The 20442-nt window shown below is 43.8% G+C and overlaps 1 protein-coding gene across 1 annotated transcript in view; it reads right to left on the reverse strand.

The window, feature by feature from the left end:
• CMSS1 (cms1 ribosomal small subunit homolog) overlaps positions 1–19692 on the reverse strand; it is a 315244-nt gene extending 295552 nt beyond the window's left edge. The window contains exon 1 of the mRNA XM_084843265.1: positions 19600–19692. Coding sequence (XP_084699391.1) covers positions 19600–19660 — 61 coding nt within the window. The 5' untranslated portion in view covers positions 19661–19692. The remainder of the gene's footprint in view (positions 1–19599) is intronic.
• Between the last annotated feature and the right edge of the window lie 750 nt (positions 19693–20442).

Consider the following 20442-nt stretch of genomic DNA (forward strand, 5'->3'; position numbering starts at 1 on the left):
TGGGATGGCTGGGGTAGGTTTCAGTACCTTGATGCTCTTGCTGCTGGGATGAGTGTGAGTGAGACGGTATGTGTGAGTTGTATGTGTGGCCCCTGCCACCCCAGCAGACACCTAATCCGGCCCTTGGGACCAAAAAGGGTGCGCACCCCAGATCTATAGGAAAATGGGCACAAGGAAACCTAGAAAGCAAAACACATGCAAGTTAACAAAAACAAATGTATTGGAAAAACAAGGAAATCATAGTTAAGCATGAATGTAGGAAGGCATATTAAACAGTTACTTTAATACTATTCAAGCTAGTGGAATGTACTGTTCAGCTATAAGATGTAAAGTGCAACCAGAACTTTGAAAAGGGATCATGATTGCTGTCTAGTGGACTTCATTAACTCAGATGTTTTAAATGGCATCTCCCACATGCCAAGAGCCTAAGCTTTCAAAGCCTGCTCAGATGCAGAAAATATGACTCCCAATTACCCAAAGAATGTAAGCTTCCAGTGATGGATCTGGTTAAGCATCCAATAATGCCTTCCTTTTGATAAGCTTTAAGTACCTACTAAGATCACATGAATGAGAAACTTAAAGCATAGAACGTTAAATTTGAAGATAGAGTAGTATCCAATGTTACTCCTACATAGAGTAGATCTACTGAAATTCATTTAAATGGGTCTACTCTAAGCAGGATTACCAGTGGATACTACCCAAAGTCTGCTAATTTTACAAAACTATCCACAGGAAATTGTAAGGTAAAGAACCTGAGGTAAACACAGGAAGCACTATCTGAATGAGCTCTAGTTTCATTTTTCAAAAAACGGGTCCCACTCCCCACCACTGATTAATCGGATGGAACACAGCGTGTTCAAGTATACATGATCTGACAGATAAGACAAACAAATGCAGAAAAGCAAGGAGACATTACTATTGAACCTGTTCAGCTGAAGAGGAGGGAGCGTCAATCATTAGAACGCATCACATTTAGAATGCCAACCAAACTGAGGTAGAAGGAAAGCACTACATCCATGCATTTCATTGCAGAGAGGATTATCATATAAAACACAAGACTGTGCTTTAACTCAAATAAACAGCTACAGAAAGACAATCACATAGACTGGGTTCACACATCATGATAAGCCATGGTGGTTTATAGACTACTCACAGTAGCTTATAAACCACCATGGCTTATAGTGTCATCTGCAAGCAGTTTCCCCCTGCCATGGTGGCTTATTAAGCCAAAATAAGCCACTCTGACAAGCCATGGTCTGGAATGAAGTTTAAACCATAGTAGCTTATCATGTTGTCTGGCGCTCCACAGTGACTTAAAGCATGGTTTAAAGATCACCTACAGAGTCACTTGGCAAGAGCGGTCAAAACTGCAGCTGCTGCTCTGCTCGGGCCAGTAAATCTCTGTTTCTGAGATTTGCCTAGCAGCCAGGTACAGATACCTAATGACAAAAACTCTAAACCGCCCCTGAAACACCAAAATAGCAGTACTGTGCTACTGCAACATAATGCAAAGTAAAAAGAAAAAGCTGCTTTGTATAGCACCAGTCGCCCTATTTTCCAAGTGTGCAACTGCGAAATAGTGCTATTGCATAACCATGACAGTGGAAAGTAAAAATAAGGAGCAGCATCATACTGCACCAACTGCCCTATCTCCCAAATGCACAACTGCGAAATAGTGCTACTGCAACATGGTGAAAAGTAAAAAGAAAGACCTGCTCTGTATAGTGCCTATTGCCCTATCACCAAGTGCGCAACTGCGAAATAGTGAATGGGTGAAAGAGCGCTACTGTGAAATAGCACTACTGTGACATAGTACACAGTGCAGCCTTTGTCAAAAATGTGCTACTGCCAGTGGCGGTAATAAAAGGAATGGAAGGGGGAAAGGGACACAGGGTTTTGACGGTGCATTGGGTGCCTCCCTACTAGGGGAAGCTGTGTAAAAAGTTTTGTACCGATCCTGCACATGTCCAAAGGTTTATAGACGCCACCCCCTTTTTGGTGCACCTGGGGTTTTCGCTCCTCTGTGTGTAATTGTGCAGGGGTTTGATGGTACATCGGCTGCCTCCCTACTAGGGGAAGCTGTGTCCCAATCTTGCATATTTCCAAGGGTTTCTAGATGCCACCCCCTTTTTGGTGCAAATGGGGATTTCACTCCTTTGGGCAGCTCGGAGAGAAGGACTACGGCATGAAGGTGGGGAGTGGCATCCAGCGCAAAGAAAGCTGGGATACCATCCTGGCAAAGTGGGAGGACTGTAGAGGTAGGAGGGGCAACGGCAGGGAAAATAAGGTACAGTAGTTTATTTGTACTATCGTGTGGGGGATACTGTGAGTAGCTTATAAGCCACCATGGCTTAAAGTGACATGCGAACATGCCCATAAACAGATTAGCCTGGTTCAGAATTAACCATCTCAGGACAATAAAGCATGGTTTAATTGCCCTGAACAAGCTGAGTACCCACCTACTCCCTCCTTTCCTCATGTGGCCAGCTTTGGTGCTGAGATCATAGCTTGTTAAAACTACAATTTCCCATTATACCCAAATGGGGAAACTGTGGTTTAATTCTTGCTTACTAACCAGGATCAGATATTTGGTTCATATCCTGGTTAGTAAGTAGGGATTCAACCAGAGTTTCCTGGTTCAGATGTAGCTGGAAACTGTGGTTTAAACAAGCCATCAACTCAGCAGTTAAGCCAGGTCCACAGGGGAGGGGCAATGCGGACGCACACAGCCATGATTTATTGGCCTGAGATTGTTAGATCTGAACCATGCCATTGTGTAAACCTGCAATCTTCACATATGTGCACACAACGTAGGGAATGGAAAGTAGATCGTTTTACAAAACCTACAGCGGTTATACTGTCACGCTTTTATTTATGAATCAAATGAGTAGACTACAAAGGCTATCTACACCTAGGACCTTTGCACTGCCTGAGTTGATTCTCTAAAATATAAAATATGCCTTCAAACATCAACTCTCTAGAACACTCTCTTCACACATTTCAAGGTGGATTGAGGGAAGAAAATGTTTTAGAACAGAAAGTAAAAATACCTGTACGGCTACTAGCTGAGGAAGACATCAGTCTACAAGTAAATAAAAGAAAGACTGAAGCAACGTATTTAATAATAAGAAATGATAGCTTAGTATAATTGTACTAGCATACTGGTTTGATGATAATATACAGTAGCATAAGAACTACAGTTCTGTAATCCTTGCCCTGTAGAGTACAGCCCGGATTCCCAGATTGAAGGGGAAAGGTGCAAAATATTAGGGATGTGAGACAGACTCCTGGACTTTGGCATTGCAACTCAGAGAATATTCCTCAAGATGATAAGGATGAGGGTGTCTCCTTCCTGTGCAAGGGGGCGGTGTTGAGGAGTCAACTACAGTTTGTTTACATGGAACAACAGAGTAGGACAATTGTTGGTTCTTCACAACACATATTCAAACATCAACAGAGTTAGGCAACAACCATAAATAATTAACTAATAGTTGAGACAATTAAAACAGCTTTTTATGAATTAAGTAGCCTAGAAAGGTTGACCTAGAATGACATATTAATATATTTTATTAACTTACACTGATACACAAGGATCACATGAGGACTAATCATCAATAATTTGACTGAAGACAGTATAGTTTGGTTTCTTGTGAAGGAAAGCTACAGAAGAGACAAGACAGTATCATTTTGCAAATTTTGAAAGGTTGGACATTTACTTCTAACTATTTGGCTTCTTTAGTGAAACATGAACATTTAATTTAATAATGCTAACCTTCAGCTCTCCTTTATTATAGCTACAAACCTACATACACTGACTTCTGAGTAATTTATAGTGATTTGAAAAGGACTTGCTCATGAGGATATGAGATCACAGTTCAAATGAATAAAAAGCCTTTACTTCTATTTAGAACGCCAATTATATGCCAAATACCATGTAAAAAGCTATCATAATATTACTATAATAGGCTGGCAACAGATTATGCCAATTGCCCCTAAGGTTCCTCTACTTTTAACTTAAATATAAGGTTTCTTTCTAAATGGTTCAAATGGTAACCACATCCTGTGAAATTAAGCAATTCTATCCTTAACCCACACTAAATTAAACATCTTATAATACAAAATTTAGAAATCCTTGAATCATCAGTTGCATCATAAAGAGCAACACGAACAAGTAAAAATCAAGCATTTACCCATTATTTTCCTGAGGTTAGTCTAAATGTATTCTATAATTGAAAACAGCAAAATCTAAGAATATTTAGCTCATATTATGTGTCACCCATACAAGTACTATTTTTCTGGATCAGATGAAAGATCCATCTAATGTAGTGCTCTTTCTCCAGCAGTGGCCTGCCAGATACCCCTGATACCCTTACAAGCAGGGCAAAATTTAAACAGACATCTGCAGCTTGTTCCTAGTATTTAAGAGTCAGGGGTATAGTAGTAGGATATGGAAAACACGGTGGCAGGGAAACAATAAGGGCAAGAAGTGGGGAAAGAGTGACTGTCCCTCCTTTAGCACTCCATTTCCTATGCTCAAACTATCTGCTCAGTGCATGCTAGCCAATTCCATGGAAGCAGGCAGCTGAACCCAGTAGCTGCCACCAAAAGGCTATTTGCATAAGAAGCAGGTCTTTTGCTTCTGTCTACCAATTCCATAGGGCAGAGGGGCAGAAGAATCCAGAGGCTATAATGTTTTGATTAAAAATAATCCATCCAAAGAAAAGTAAAAATCAAACACTTGTGCATTCCATTAAGTGGAAACAGTACACATATCCTTCCCATTGAAATCAACTGGATCTAGAAGTGCTTACATTTGGCTGGATTGTGTGCCAAGTACTTAAAAATAATCGCCACCTTTTTTTTAACCAAGCATGAAATTTAGGTTTTTGTTTCTAGTATGAAGTGACTTAATGGACCATCTGTATCTTGAGTTAAGCATCCTTGTGGTAAACAACCTCATATTTGAGGATTGTATCACACGCAACTTTGAAACTGAAATGTCCATATAAGGGATTGTAGCATACCTTGATCATGCACACTAAGCATGATGATATGTTTTCTTTGTTACATAACATAATATTTCTGACCTATAATAATGACCTCCCCTTCATGTTTCCTTCCTGTCCCCTATTTATTAATTAAACATTCCTCCCCTGCTTTGTTAGCTATCTTTCAGGCATTTTTCCTATTGGTAATTCCCATCCAGGACCTAGTCAGGGCTTTCCAATGTAGTATTTCAGCTCCCTTTGTCCACTGGTGTAAGCTGGATTCCAGCAGTGGGAATCACAAACCCAGGCATAAGTGTAATGGTCAAGGACCCCTCAGGTCACCTCCATGATCCCAGAAACAATCCCTGTCCTATTTCAAAATGCTTCATTTAATAGAAAAGGGGCGGGGAGACGATGTGGAAATGGTTAAGTATTTATTATCAGAAACTTGGTTAACAATATCCTGTAACTGGAAAAAAAAGTGTGAACCCCAACTTTGGATGAATGCTTGATCAAAATATGGGATTTAGTGTCTATAGTAAAAATTACAAATTTGATCAGAGGGAGGGAGGGCAGACAGTTATATGATCCTTTTGCCGAAAAATGGAACTTTTTTTATTATGTTCTGGTCCAATAAAGTGTAAGAAAGTATTAAAACCCACATTCCCTATTAGGGATATTGTGAGGCTGTATAGACTGTATTTTACATCTGATACGTGGATACATTTCTTTTTTATTTGTAAAATGGAATATGAATGATTTATCATTCCTTAATTATTTGCACAATTTAATACTTGTAAAAAAATGTAGTTTTTGTTTGAAAAAAAAGGGGGGTGGAGAGAAAAGACACTATCAGTCACATTTTAAAGAGAAGAAAATGAGAATTTGTCTTCTCAAAAAGAAGACAAGGACTGATGCAGTAGATAGCATGGCCAGGATTAAAATACAGAACCCTAGACTGACACCAATCCAGTAACAGTTAGTCATGACTACAGCTGCAATCCTATAAACACGTATCTAGGAGTATGTCAGTGGGGCATGCTTCTGGGTAGACATGAATAGGATTACACTGAGAGTCCCTCTGAAGCCAACAGAACTAGTTAGTTGTGACCGGCATTGCTTTCAAAGGGCTGTGCAGAGCAATCCTGTGCAAATTTACTCAGAAATCCCACTATGTCCGCATAGAATTGCAACAGTGTCCCTGAATACCTTAAGCTGCCTCAAGGCCTGTGCTTCTGCAGTCCAGCTACCTACACTACATAGCATTTACAGCATTTTAGGAGTGAAAGAGAGAATAGTGGTGGATCAGTCATTGCAGAAAGGACACTTGAGTGTCCCCTGAAGACTGCTACAAGGTGTATCTAGTAAGACTGCACACATGAAAATGCCTGAATACCGCTGCCAAAGAGCCCACTTTTCTGCAACACACTGCTGAATACTGTATTTTTAAAATACAGTTTCATAATAAAGAACATAGAAAGCTGATTTATACCCATATGTCCATCTAGCCCACTATTGTCAACAGCTTTCAAAGTTTCCGGAAATTATCTTTCTGATCACCTGCTACCTTTATTTTTAAAATAAAAATGCCAGGGATTAAACCAAAGACATGTGCATGCAAATCCTGTGCTCTACTAAAGAGCTATGGTGCCTCCCCACCCACATAAAAAGAAGGCTGAAATAGTGAAACCTTAAATACCAATCTACATACACCCTGTGAAATGCGTTACTAATTTCTAATGTATACATTAAGAATGTAAGGTGACACAGAAGAACAGTGCAAAAGACTTCACTGGCTAAACCGAAATGTGCATGTGGCTATATGTACTGTCCAAGGGGGATTAGAAGCATTTGGAAAGCACATAGGGAAGACAACACATCCTAAGAACTATTCCTAATTCGTTTCAAAGTAAAACTGGACTCAGCCAATGTTTCTATCTAACATTTAAAAAACAGAAACAGTCCAGTCCATTTATTCCACTTTTTCCAACACAGTATACAGCCTTCTCGGCATATCTGTTTTTTTTCTCTAGGTGAAGAATAGTTTTTGAAGCAAACCAGCATCTGCCCATTGGTATGAAGTGAACTTAATGTCATCAGCGCTACACCACAAAGCAGAATTTAATAGGGATGTCAGAGAATTTCGCCACGGATCTTGGGGAGGCCGAATGCCAGCGCATTCAGCCCCCCGAAATCGGTGGCGGAACGGTCTGCCCCCCCGCCCCCCCTGGGACGGGACTTACCTTGGGTGAATCTTCCTGGAGGAGGCGGCTCCGGCGGTGGTGCGGCGGCGGCAGCTGTGGCTGCCGGTCTTCCGACTGGCTGCCGCCGCCGCCACCATTTCCAGTAAAAAAAAAAAAGTGATAGGCTACGTAAAGATTTACGTAGCCTATCACGGCTAGATTTTTAAAAAACACCGTGATAGGCTACATAAATCTTTATGTAGCCTATCACGGCTGATTTAAAAGAAAAAAATGTGTGTACACAAATGGCAGCGCCCGTAGGCACCGCCATTTGCGTGCCTTATTTTGGCACATCTTAGTTGATGGCAAAAATAAGGGGAACGCAAATAGCGTAGTGTCTACGCTATTTGCGTTCCCCTTATTTTCGCCGTCTTAGTCTACGTAAATGTTTACGTAGACTAAGACGTGCCAAAATAAGGAACGCAAATGGCGGCGCCCATGGGCGCCGCCATTTGCGTACGCGCGTTTTTTTTTCTCTTTTAAATCAGCCGTGATAGGCTACATAAACATTTACGTAGCCTATCACGGCTGACTGCAGGGACGCAAACAGCGGCGGCTACAGCCACCGCCATTTGCAGAGCCGGCCGGCCAGGATTTGGGGGGGGGGAGGGACGGAGCGCCTCCCCCCCTGGCCAGAATTTCGGGGGGGAGGGACAGAGCGCCTCCCCCCCACCGCGAATGTCACCCTTCGAAAAGGTAAGTGACTTTCGTACATCCCTAGAATTTAAGTGTAACAGAAATTAAACAATTTCACCCTCTGCTGGCCAAACCTTAACAGTTCAAGACTTCATATATTGAAAAACTTCTGATAAACACTCAGCTTTCAACATTACAAACTCTATCTACCAGTTCTTGTTTTTTTTAATGAAGGGATATATTTAATCAGGCACACAAATCTTCTCTAAATTATTTATTATCTATATCTATCAGACATCTATAAAACAAATTATCTAGGCATCATATACTTTTTAAAAAATAACACAAATCTCTAAAAACAATGCAATATAAAACTATCACAATAGAAATACAAAACCAGCATGATAAAAAATACAATATAAAATCAATGTCATAATACACAGTAAAAAATGATGAAATAAAACCATCCAAGAAACAAACCGTTGTTAAAATCTACCAACATATAGCAAGGATTAAAGTAGCAAAGATGTAAAAGGCTTAGAAGAAGGACTTAATCTGGGGACAGAAGAAAAACAATATTAGTACTAGGCAAATTTCAATGGGGATAGCGTTCCATAACGGGAAGCGGGGGGGGGGGACAAGAAGGCTGTCTCTCTAGTAGTCACCCTCCAAGCTTAAGAATGAGGGAACACTTGGAGAAGGGCCTCCATAGGGTACAGATAGGTACATATGGGAGGAGGCATTTTTTTCAGATACCAAGGTCCCATGCTGTAAAGAGCTGTGTAGGTCAAAATCAGCGCTTTGAATGAGGCTGGGAAATTATTTGGAAGCTACTGCAAGCGACACAGGACTGGCGAAATTTGTTCAAACCACCTAGTACCAATTAAAACAAAGTGCCCCATGATATCCTGATGAGCAAACTAGCTCGAAGTGGGCTAGATGAAACAACGATCCGGTGGATCCACAGTTGGCTACAGAATCGGACTCAAAGAGTGCTTATCAATGGGACCTTCTCAAGCTGGGGAGAGGTAACGAGTGGGGTACCGCAGGGCTCAGTCCTGGGCCCAGTGCTCTTCAACATTTTTATTAATGACTTGGAGGAGGAGGTGCAGGGAATGCTGATCAGATTTGCAGATGACACAAAATTGGGAGGGATAGCTAATACTTTGGAAGACAGAAACAAAATTCAAAGTGATCTGGATAGACTGGAGTGCTGGGCAGAAAACAACAGAATGGCATTTAATAGGGACAAATGCCAAGTTCTGCACCTAGGAAAAAGAAACCAAATGCACAGTTACAAGATGGGGGATACGTGGCTCAACCACACTACGAGCGAGAAGGATCTTGGAATTGTCGTCGATCACAAGCTGAATATGAGCCAACAATGTGATGTGGCTGCAAAAAAGGCAAATGCTATTTTGGGCTGCATTCATAGAAGCATCGCTTCCAAATCCCGGGAAGTACTAGTTCCCCTCTACTCAGCACTGGTTAGGCCTCATCTGGAGTACTGTGTCCAGTTCTGGGCACCACACTTTAAGAAGGATGCAGACAAGCTGGAGAGGGTTCAAAGGAGGGCAACAAAGATGATCAGGGGACTGGAAACAAAGCCCTATGAAGAGAGACTGAAAGAACTGGGCATGTTTAGCCTTGAGAAGAGAAGACTGAGGGGAGATATGATAGTACTCTTCAAGTACTTGAAAGGTTGTCACAGAGAAGAAGGCCAGGATCTCTTCTTGATCATCCCAGAGTGCAGGACACGGAATAATGGGCTCAAGTTACAGGAAGCCAGATTCCGACTGAACATCAGGAAAAACTTCCTGAGTGTCAGAGCAATACGGCAATGGAACCAATTACCTGGGGAGGTGGTGGGCTCTCCCACACTGGAGGCCTTCAAGACGAGGCTGGACAGCCATTTGTCAGGGATGCTCTGACTTGGATTCCTGCATTGAGCAGGGGGTTGGACTCGATGGCCTTGTAGGCCCCTTCCAACCCTACTATTCTATGATTCTATGATTCTATGATTCTATGAAAACTCTTGCTCCCTTATTTTGCACCAGCTGTAGTTTCCAGACCATCTTCAAAGGCAGCCCCACGTACAACATGTTGCAGTAGTCCAAATGGGAACAATGGGCCTGCAGCCCACATAATATATGACCTAAGATAAATTAAAGTGGGTTTTGCAAGCAAATCATGAAATGGATGGTCAAACAACCTATGGAGAAAAGTACCCAGTAGGCAATGATCGGCTTCCACTGGCACTGGTATTTGCAGCCCACAGGTGCCATAATTGTCTCTATTTTCAGGTTGCCAGTTTGCTCCCCAGTTGGTTAGCAGGCTGCAAGCCTTCCTTGCAGATTCAGTTTTACTGACCATATTTTTGGTGGCTTCTTAATCTTGTAGTAGAGTACTGAGGGAGAAGGGGGTTCTGCCCTTGATAACCATTTGGATGTTGAACAGACGTAGCCCCCACACCCCTTGATGTAAGTAAGATGACCTAGGAGGACATTACACCATGGACCCCTATTATTTTTAGGGCATAATTTTGACCCATAACAATTCTTCTCCTATGTTGCATCACAACCTCCATAAGTCAAGAGCTCTCCTTTCATTATACCATCATTTGGAATGGCTTTTAGTGGCTAAGGTTGAATGAGTTTAATTTTATATTTACTGCAGGCTTGTTTTTTTCTGCATGTCTATCATGAACTGCAGTTGCCTCCAGGTAGCACACATGTGGCAAAAAGATGGTTCTTTCTTCTAGCCTGAAAGGTCTAGGACACCTTTAATATAATGCTGATCCAGCTACCTGCATGGCTCCAGAAAGGTCTAGAACAGCTGACTACTGTGTCAGGATGTACATGTGCCTTTTTCTTATAAATAAAACAAATAATGCTACATCATATTGCTGTTCCCCAATAGACATTCTCTGCAGTCCAGATTTTTTTATATAATCTCATTTTACGCTAATCAGTGCTCTAATTCTTCTAATTTTACAAAAGGTGAAAAGAACCTAGAGGCCAGTTCACCAAGTCAAATAGTAGACTGATAACAGAAATGTTGTTCCTGGTTAATCCTATTCTACTGGAATTCAGATAATATCTAGAAAAGAGATTGCACATAAATCAGTATTCTATTATCGCTCCCCAGAAACTCTGATACTTGTGCATATGGAAGCAAACAATGTTTTATTTTACTTTCCCTAACAATAGTCTTTAAAACACTTTGGGTTTTTTTAAAAATGCCTTGATTTTCTGTTTTGTTCACAATTAGCTTTGTAGTAGGATCTAACACTTCTATGTACATAATTCAGTCATGGGGAATCTTTAGAAACAGCTTTAAAAACTAGGTTTCAGAATGTGAAAAATTTCTACAAAGCATTGACCTTTGCTGCCATCTAGAGACAAAAAGTGAATGAAATCCTTCCAAGCTGTTATTCTCTAATTAAAAGGTAAAGGTAAAGGTGTCCCCAACCAGTTGTGTCCGACTCTAGGGTGCGGTGCTCATCCCCGTTTCTAAGCCGAAGAGCCAGCGCTGTCCGAAGACGCTTCCATGGTCATGTGGCCGGCATGACTGAACACCGAGGTGCATGGAACGCTGTTACCTTTCCCGCCGAGGCGGTACCCATTTATCTACTTGCAATTTCTTGCTTTTGAACTGCTAGGTTGGCAGAAGCTGGGACTGAAGACGGGAGCTCACTCCGTCACGCAGCACCAGGGTCTCGAACTGCTGACCTGCCGACCTTCCGGTCTGCAGTTCAGCGTCTTAACCACTAAGCCACCGCGGCCCTTAGTTATTCTCTAATTAGCATCTTGATTTTTTTTTAAATTCTGTTTCATGCAAACTTGCATATTAAGTTTACTAAAGAGCTGTGCAAATTGCTATCCTTATAGCTTTCCCCCTCCCCTTTATTTTATTTATCCCAGATTGCTGATGTTTTCCGTCAAGCAATTCCTACCCGGATCCCTAAATCAAAAACCATGAGCACAACAGTGGTACCAGTGAGGGCACCTGCTGGACAACTCAAGGCACCACTCCAAGACAGTAAAGATGGAAAATCACACACCACAAGAACCATTCCCAATGCTGTTATTCAAAATGGTGGGAAGAGCTAGTCTGCCTGATGTGTGATAGAATAATGTCTAACTTTTGAGACCTGTGCAAGAAGAAGGTAATATAAGATCAGACATGGGTAGAAAACATTAATGTTGACACTGGAATTATAAGGCATCAGGACATCCTTATGAACAGTTTCAGTCATCCACTGATCAGTGTAATCCTGCTTCATATTCCTGATTTGCGCAAAGGTACACATTAACAGCACTTGTCCACTATTATAAACTGGGAAGTGAGGTTTCCAGTTACCTCAAATGTTAGCTCTACAATACTTTCCCCATACAACAGTGAAATTGTGTCCATGCACTTAACAATTGCTGTAGTCAAGGGACTCTACCTGAGAGGTGGCAATGTGTTGTTTTTTTAAAAAAGACGTACACATCTATGAAACAGAAAAGTTGTATCAGACAAACAGTAGGCTAAACCTTTAGATCTGACCGGGGTAGAGTAAAATACTGCAAATGGCTGGCTGGAAGAAGAGAAATAACACAACCTGAGACAGTAGCAATTGTTGCCAAGAAGCCTGCTGAACCTGCCTGCTCCCTCCACCCTACTTCTTCATGCTGCCACACCATTATCCTCAAAGTCTTTCCCAGACCTTTAAAACTGGAACTGCCAGACATCAGAGTGCTATATTTTATTTACCCCAACCCCCGTGCAGCACTATGGCAGCTAGATTCACAGTCTCTCTTCTAGTCTTAAAGGGACAGTAGCTCCTTAAGGCCAGAAGACAAAAGAATGTGGAGACTGACAGCTATGAAAATGCACCAGAAGAACAGACCACTTTGGGGCTTCTATGAACGATATCTACTGGCAGGAAGGAAGAGAGACACACTAAAATGGCAGCCCCACAGTGCTGCAGCAGAAACACAGAAGAATGGTTGAGGGCCTGCTAGTCAACACCCCCATCAGAAAAAAGAGAGGGTTATATGCAGCGATGGCACCAAGAGGGTGAAATGCCACGTACCATGTAGTATATGAAAGAAGTGGATTACTGTCCCCAGAATACTTCGTTAAAAGGGCACTATGTGTTTTTAAAAGCTGAGATGCTGTGTATTTTAATTATTGCCATGTACTGCGTGTGTCAAAGATGTTGAATGACTAACTATTTTTTTAAACTGGAAATTGTTTCTTTTAAAACCAGTATGTATGTTTGGGTTTGTAAAGCAAAGCAACAAACATTTTACTGTATCTCATTATGAAGTAAATTCTTTTAGTACTTATACATGAAATAATATAAATCATTGAACAACATCCCTAAGGTGCTATCCAAAGGGTGGGGGTGAAATGTTAGTTTTACGGAATTCAGCTAGAAGCATATGAGGTGAAATAAAATGGGGGGATGCAAAAAGCTACTAAATTATTTTAGTTCCTGGTGTCAAATGAAGTCCTTTCAAGCAGTAAATGACTACCATAAGGAGGGTTCTCCAAGGAAAAGGTGGGTCTCCTGAAAGAGGCAGCAGCTGCTTCTACAGGATATTCAAGCAGATCGCCTCCAAGACATGTGTACATGAACAAAAGGTTCACGTGACAAAACACATAACATCTCCTCCAATCAATCGATACTATGATTGCATTTCTTTATTTCACTCAGAGCCCTGCTGAGTAATTTGTCCTCTTGAAACTTGCTAGTAGGATAAAGCTTGAAAATGTCCGACTCCCAGTTGTGCACTGACATTAAATCTTGCTTAAACACAGGAGGGCTGAGTCCACACGTCCCAGTATACAACCTGGGTCATGAGCAAATCCAGCAGAACAGTGGGTGCATACCCCGGTTGCACTGTAGTCTTTGTGAAATAGTCCTAGAAGTCCTAAACCAGTCATCTTCACTATTTCTCAAGAAGGAGTCACTTTGGCTCCAAGCACTTCCACTGGCGCTGTGTGGGGGGTCTTTCCTGGGCCGTTGAGAGTTTCTCCTCCGCAAGTAGCAACGCTGAACATCAGACTTGGCCGGAAGCCTTTTCAGATCTCTCCTCCCCATCCTCCTTCACGTTGTCCAAGTAGCTGCATCAGTCAGTTACCAAGACACCACGCAGGCAAATGCCAGGAGGCTCACTTTGTCCTTGCATTGGGATGAATCTTTTTCTTATCACTGAGAGAGTGTCCTGCTCTACGCTGTGCTACAAAATCTCCCAGTGCAGGTCCACATTGCTCTCTTTCACCTGTGCATTCAGTTTCCCCTCCTGTGTGTGCACAGTACACAACTGCTGCAAACTAATCACACTGCTCTTTACTGCTTGAGCTTCTCCCCAACCACAGTTAATTGGCTGATTGCTCCTGCTTTCTCCTCTTCTCCTCTCACCCACATCCTCACCTTACAGCTGATGCGCCCTGACGCTTCCTCCAGTAGCCCAGATCCCAGCAGCCAGCCCACCCCTAAAGGAAACGACAAGGCAATACTAGAGAGCCCCTACTGACAGCGAGCAGCTACTGCAAAGATACTGAATTCATGAGAAACAGGAGCAGAGAGATGCACTTAAAGCAGATGGGAGCTGCCAATGGCCCTCAGGCCTTGCCATGAAGAACATTGTGCTAAACGACAGCATAATATTCAATCCACATGAGACATGGAGGGGGAATTGCCATACTGCCATTTGCCCCTTTGAAACAAAACTATCAGTGCTGGAGGGAAGGAGCACACTGACTCCAAGGGTAGTATCCAACACAGCTCTTGCACGGGCGGCCCAAGCCTGCTGACCCGAGTGCGCGCACAGCCCCTACCACTGGCGGCCATAATGCAGTGCTTCCAGGGTAAAGCACCACAACAAGCAGAAACGCTTGTTTCTGGAAGGGCCAGGTTGCACACAGGCACATGTATTTATATAGAGAGGGATACATATATGTTTCAGGATGATTTCACTGTCATATATGTATGCTAGGGATAATCACCTCACAAACAATTGATTACAACTTTGAGTGTGCTAAGCTTGCCTTAAATTGTATCTGCAACCAGCATACATTCATTTTTACTAATGGACTTATAAAACTGAAAACTTTCCATAAAAAAATAAAGCACTGGAAAATTTTCTATTCCAAATCACTGCCCAAGGCCGCTGTTGCCCTTCCGCTCTCCATCCCGGAGGCTGCAACAGGAAGGCGAGTCTTCTCTTAAGCCTTCAGCACTGCTAGAGGTCTGCAGGTGCAATCATCCATAGGAGATATGGTTGCTATAAATCCTGTCAAGATCCACGGGAACTAACTTTCCCATAGATTCTTGCGTCTGGGATGTTGATGTCCCTGGTTTGGTTAGCGTTACATCCAAGCTGGGGACTCTGGCCTATCTCTCTTCCAACAAGCAAGAGTAGTAACCCAGGGCTTGTTCTTGGGTTTCAATTCTGGCTTGCTGAGGGAACAAGCCAGAATTCTCAGATCAGAGGTAATGCTAACCAAGCTAGGAACAGAGAGTCCCTGACTTATTTAACCACTCCCACTGGCAGAAGGAACCAAGTGGGAATTATCGAGCCATGTGCATGTAAGTAAGGGACAAAATAGATATGATTCAGGCCACAGGTAAAGCCCCCTTCATGGATCACTGGCTTGTTGCGGCGAAGGGGCTTGCGTAACTCAGTGAAGCCATAAGCTATGCCATGCAGGGCCACCCAAGACGGACAGGTCATGGCAGAGAGTTCTGACAAAATGTAGTCCACTGGAGAAGGAAATGGCAACCCACTCCATGGAACGTATCACAAGACTAAAAGATATGACGCTGGAAGATGAGCCCCTCAGGTCGGAAGGTGTCCAATATACTACTGGGGAAGAGCAGAGGGTATTTCCAAGTAGCACCAGAAACAGTGAAGCAGCTGGGCCAAAGCCGAAAGGACACTCAGCTGTGGATGTGTCTGGTGGTGAAAAGAAAATCCAATGCTGTAAAGAACAATGTTGTTTAGGAACCTGGAATGTAAGATCAATGAATCAAGGTAAGCTGGAGGTGGTCAAACATGAGATGGCAAGATTGAACATCGACATCTTGGGAATCAGCGAACTAAAATGGACAAGCATGGGTGAATTTAATTCAGGTGACCATATGAACTTGAGCACACTCTGGGAGAGAGCGGAGGACAGGAAGGCCTGGCGTGCTATGGTTCATGGGGTCACGAAGAGTCGGACACGACTTAACGACTGAACAACAACAACAACAGGTAAAGCACTCACTATGTAAATGTTACATGTATGCCCATCACATTTACATGCACTTAACACATACTTCAAGCCATTCACGTAAAACGTTACTAGGCTGATGCTTGGCAGTTAGGGCTGATATGTGTGGTATGCACATTTAACATGATGGGGCATAAATGAAATATTTACAGGCTCACGCAGCAGCCCACCTGTCAATGCGTTTTCAAGAGGCTTATAGTCATGGCTCAAAGAATTATGATCGATTTTTCTTTCAGGGCTTTGTTACCTGGTATTCACAGCAATTTAAAACAAAATATTAGTTATTTGAGTCTAATATTGAGTCTAATAGTATCTTCAGCCTATCACGTGGTGGTGAAGGCAGTAAAAAAGGAATATTATGCTGCCTCTATCGTGTCTGCAGAGTGCTGTCCCAGGAGGCTGTTCCGAGTGGTCCGGAGCCTGGTCGGTCCAGTGGCTCTGGAACCGCTGGAGCATTCTAAGGCCTCCTGTGAGGCCTTGGCAAGGCACTTTGCAGATAAAATTGATCAGATTAGGAGTGTTATTCCGTGCACTGTGGATACAGTTAGTGAGCAAGAGGCGGTCTGTGGCAAACCAGTTTTGTCGGATCGGTTCCAGCTTCTTCCTTCTGATGAAGTGGACAAGGTGCTTTCATCTGTAAGGCCAGCCACCTGCTTACTTGATCCTTGCCCATCTTGGCTCATTATGGGCTGCAGAGAGAGAATGGGTGAGGGGATCAGGGCGGTGGGGAACGCCTCCCCTGAGGAGGGAGTGATGCCATCAGCCCTCAAGGAGGCAGTGATAAGACACTCTTAAAGAAGCCCTCCTTGGATCCCCAAGTTCTGAACAACTTTCACCCAGTCTTGAATCTGCCATTTTGGGGCAAGGTGATTGAGTGGGTGGTGGCGATGCAGTTGAAGGCACACTTGGAAGAAGCCAATTATCTGGATCCATTTCAGTCGGGATTCAGGCCTGGGCATGGGACAGAAACGGCCTTGGTTTCACCTTGGTGGATGAAATGAGGAGGGCTCTGGATAGGGGCGAATGCTCCTTCCTTGTTCTCCTCGACCTCTCAGCGGCTTTTGATACCATTGACCACTGTATCCTCCTGGGCCATCTGGAGGGGTTGGGCACTGGAGACACCGTATTGCAGTGGTTCCGGTCCTTCCTCTCCGGCAGGTACCAGAGGGTAGCACTGGGAGAGGAGGTTTCGGACCCATGGTCATTTACTTGTGGGTTGCCACAGGGTTCCATCCTCTCCCCGATGCTGTTTAACATCTATGTGAAGCCGCTGAGGGCTATCATCAGGAGGTTTGGGGTGCGGTGTCATCAATATGCGGATGACACACAGCTCTACCTCTCGTTCACATCTTCACCAAGGTTGGCCATAGAATCCCTGTCCAAATGTCTGGAGACAGTGAGTGGCGGGATGGGGAGGAATAAGCTGAAGCTGAACCCTGACAAGACCAAGCTACTTTTGGTGGGAGACAAGAGGAGGTTGGGGGATGCTGACCTGCTGTTGAATGTGGTATGGCTATGCTTGAAAGACCAGGTCCACAGCCTGGGGGTCATTTTGGACTCCCAGCTGTCCATGGAGGCTCAGGTGTCAGCTGTGAGCCAGACAGCGCTATACCAACTCCATCTGATACGGCAGCTGCACCCCTACCTTCCCGACCATCTGCTCCCATCAGTAGTACATGTCCTAGTCTCCTCTCATTTAGACTACTGTAATGCGCTCTTCGTGGGGTTACCCTTGAGGACGGTTCGGAAGCTGCAGCTGGTACAGAACACGGCGGCTCGCCTGATTAAAGGCAGCTGCCGGTGAGATCGCATCACTCCAGTGCTGAAGGAGTTGCACTGGTTACCAGTTGTTTTCCAGGCCAAATTCAACGTGTTGGTTTTGACCTTTAAAACCCTATATGGTTCCGGCCCAGCCTATCTCAAGGAGCGCCTCCAGCAACACCAGACAGGCCGCTTAACAAGATCAGCCTCGGATGGCCTTCTCTCTGTCCCATCAGCCAGGACAGCTAGACTGGTGGGGACGAGGGAGGGGGCCTTTTCTGTGATGGCCCCCACTCTGTGGAACTCCCTCCCTAGGGAACTCTGCCATGCCCCCTCTTTAATGAACTTCCGCCACGCATTAAAAATGTGGTTGTTCAGGCGGGCATTTGGGGTGGGTTAGGGTATTTTTAGAAATATGGTGTTTTTATTGTAGAATTTTATTGTTTAAAACTGTTCTATTATATACTTTGTACATCGCCCAGCGTGGCTGGGTGACCAGCCAGATGGACGATTAATAAATTTAATAAATAAATAAAACTAAAACTATCATTTACAATTCTATACCATGTAATATCTAACAATAGTGCTTCTTTTGCCCTCTCCTCTCAGGAACATTTCTATCCTTCAGACTCTGGATAAGCCCACTTTCAGTTGGACTATTCAAATTCTAAGTGCTTAGAGCATTTGACTAAGAACCAGAGAGATGTGGGTTCAAACATCCTAACTTACAACATAGGGTTGTGAAAATAAATTGGGGGGGAGAGGGGGAGAGAGAGAGAATGATGTACAGCACCCCGAGCTCCTTTACAGGTGGGATAACAAATAAACAAATTGTTTTATGGGGGCTGCATACTGCTTCTCTAACAGATGCATTTGGGGTTCAGAACACAGTTCCTGCCTGCCAATGCCCAGAATATAAACCAACATTTCTCTGAGGGAAAGGGCAGCAGCCGAAGACTCCTTCAATGCACTTTCCCTTTCACCTCATAATCAGCAACCCTTATTCAGCATCTTGTCCAGGGGCCCCGTTACCTAGCGCCAAGAGCTTTACGGCAGAGTTTACTTCCAGTTCCATTCATTGCTGAATATTTGTTTATTTCAGAGTTTTATAAGTGTCACTTGTTCACAGGCAGTGAGAAATCACATTTCTGTTTCAAAAGTGTATCATTAAACTCTTTCCAAATATAGAAAGAACGGAAGAATACCACAAGAATGCAAGCAGGAGACTGTCACACACCATCCTTTAATATATATATATATATATATATAGGATTAGGCTGCAGTCCTATACAGATTTACCTTGCAGGAAGTCCCATTTAACTCAATGGCCCTTACTTCCGAGTAGACACGCAGAGGGCTGTAACCGGTTCGGTGTCATTTCAAAACTTCCCGCATCTCAGGAGGAAGAGAATTCTAACGAACGGTTGCCAGGAGACGGTCATAAATCTGAAGTAGGTTTTGAGGCTAGCATATGCACTGCTTTGCTTGGCCGAAATAAAGTATGAGAACGCGGCGGCGGGGGCAAAGAGAGGAGAAACGCATTCAAAAAGAACGAGAGAAAGAAGCCACAGAAAGGGAATGAATCGGCAAAACGAAAAATGAAAGGGGGGGGGGTTGTTAAAAACAAAAGGCTGCTTAAAAACAAGAAAAATTTGGTCATCCGCAGCAAAAGCCCTCTCGTCTTCCCCCGACCCCGGTACCTGGACTGCTGTGGCTCCCTTCACGTGGTTCCCACCAGGGTTCATCCAACGTGTCCCCCATGCTGCGGATCCAATACAGGCCACGCCGCCTGCGCCGGAGGAGGAGCAACAGCGAGGACTCCAAGGACACCACTGCCGGCCGCTGCGAGCTAGGGAAGCCCGCCCAGAGAGGCGTTGCCTGGGTTGGCCTCCTCCATTGACTTCAAGAGGAGCTGGCGATAAACCGGCCTCCAGAAGACGAGAATGGGTGTATGATCACAGCGCCTGCACATGTGTGGGATTGCTAGCCTTCGGGGTTCAAGTGTAAACTTGCAACCCTCCCCACACGGAATAGGGACGGGTGTAGATTCCAGCGCTCTCAATGCACGCTTAGGGGTATTGCAGTTGCCTGTAGGTTGCGCTAGCCCGGAGCCGTAAAGCAGAGGGTTGTATCCGATGTTACGCTTAACTTCAGTCCCGTTCATTTGATGACTCACTGCAACTTTGGAGACAACGTTTAGAAAGGGATGAAGTCTTTGTATGTGTACGTTTTGAGGCTGGATGTGTTACTTGTCTGCAGTATGACAGAGTCTGGTGACACCGTAATGACTAACAGTTTTGCAATGCAATCTTATACATGTATACTCAGAAGTAAGTGCCGTTGAGTCCAAGTGAGGTGCTCCTAGATGATATGGGACTGCACCCTTATTGTAGTAGCATAAGCCTTCATGAACTACAGTCCACATCATCAGATGCAAGTGATGAAATGGTCTAGTCCAGAGGTGGGCAGAAGGCAGATCAGAATCTATTGGTAGATGTCTGGATGTTTTGCACTAGATAGGCAAGGGTTTCTGACTCCCAACA

This window comes from Heloderma suspectum, chromosome 3 (genome assembly GCF_057233095.1).
Source record: "Heloderma suspectum isolate Gila_16-S chromosome 3, 16-S_ref, whole genome shotgun sequence".
Lineage (NCBI taxonomy): Eukaryota > Metazoa > Chordata > Lepidosauria > Squamata > Helodermatidae > Heloderma > Heloderma suspectum.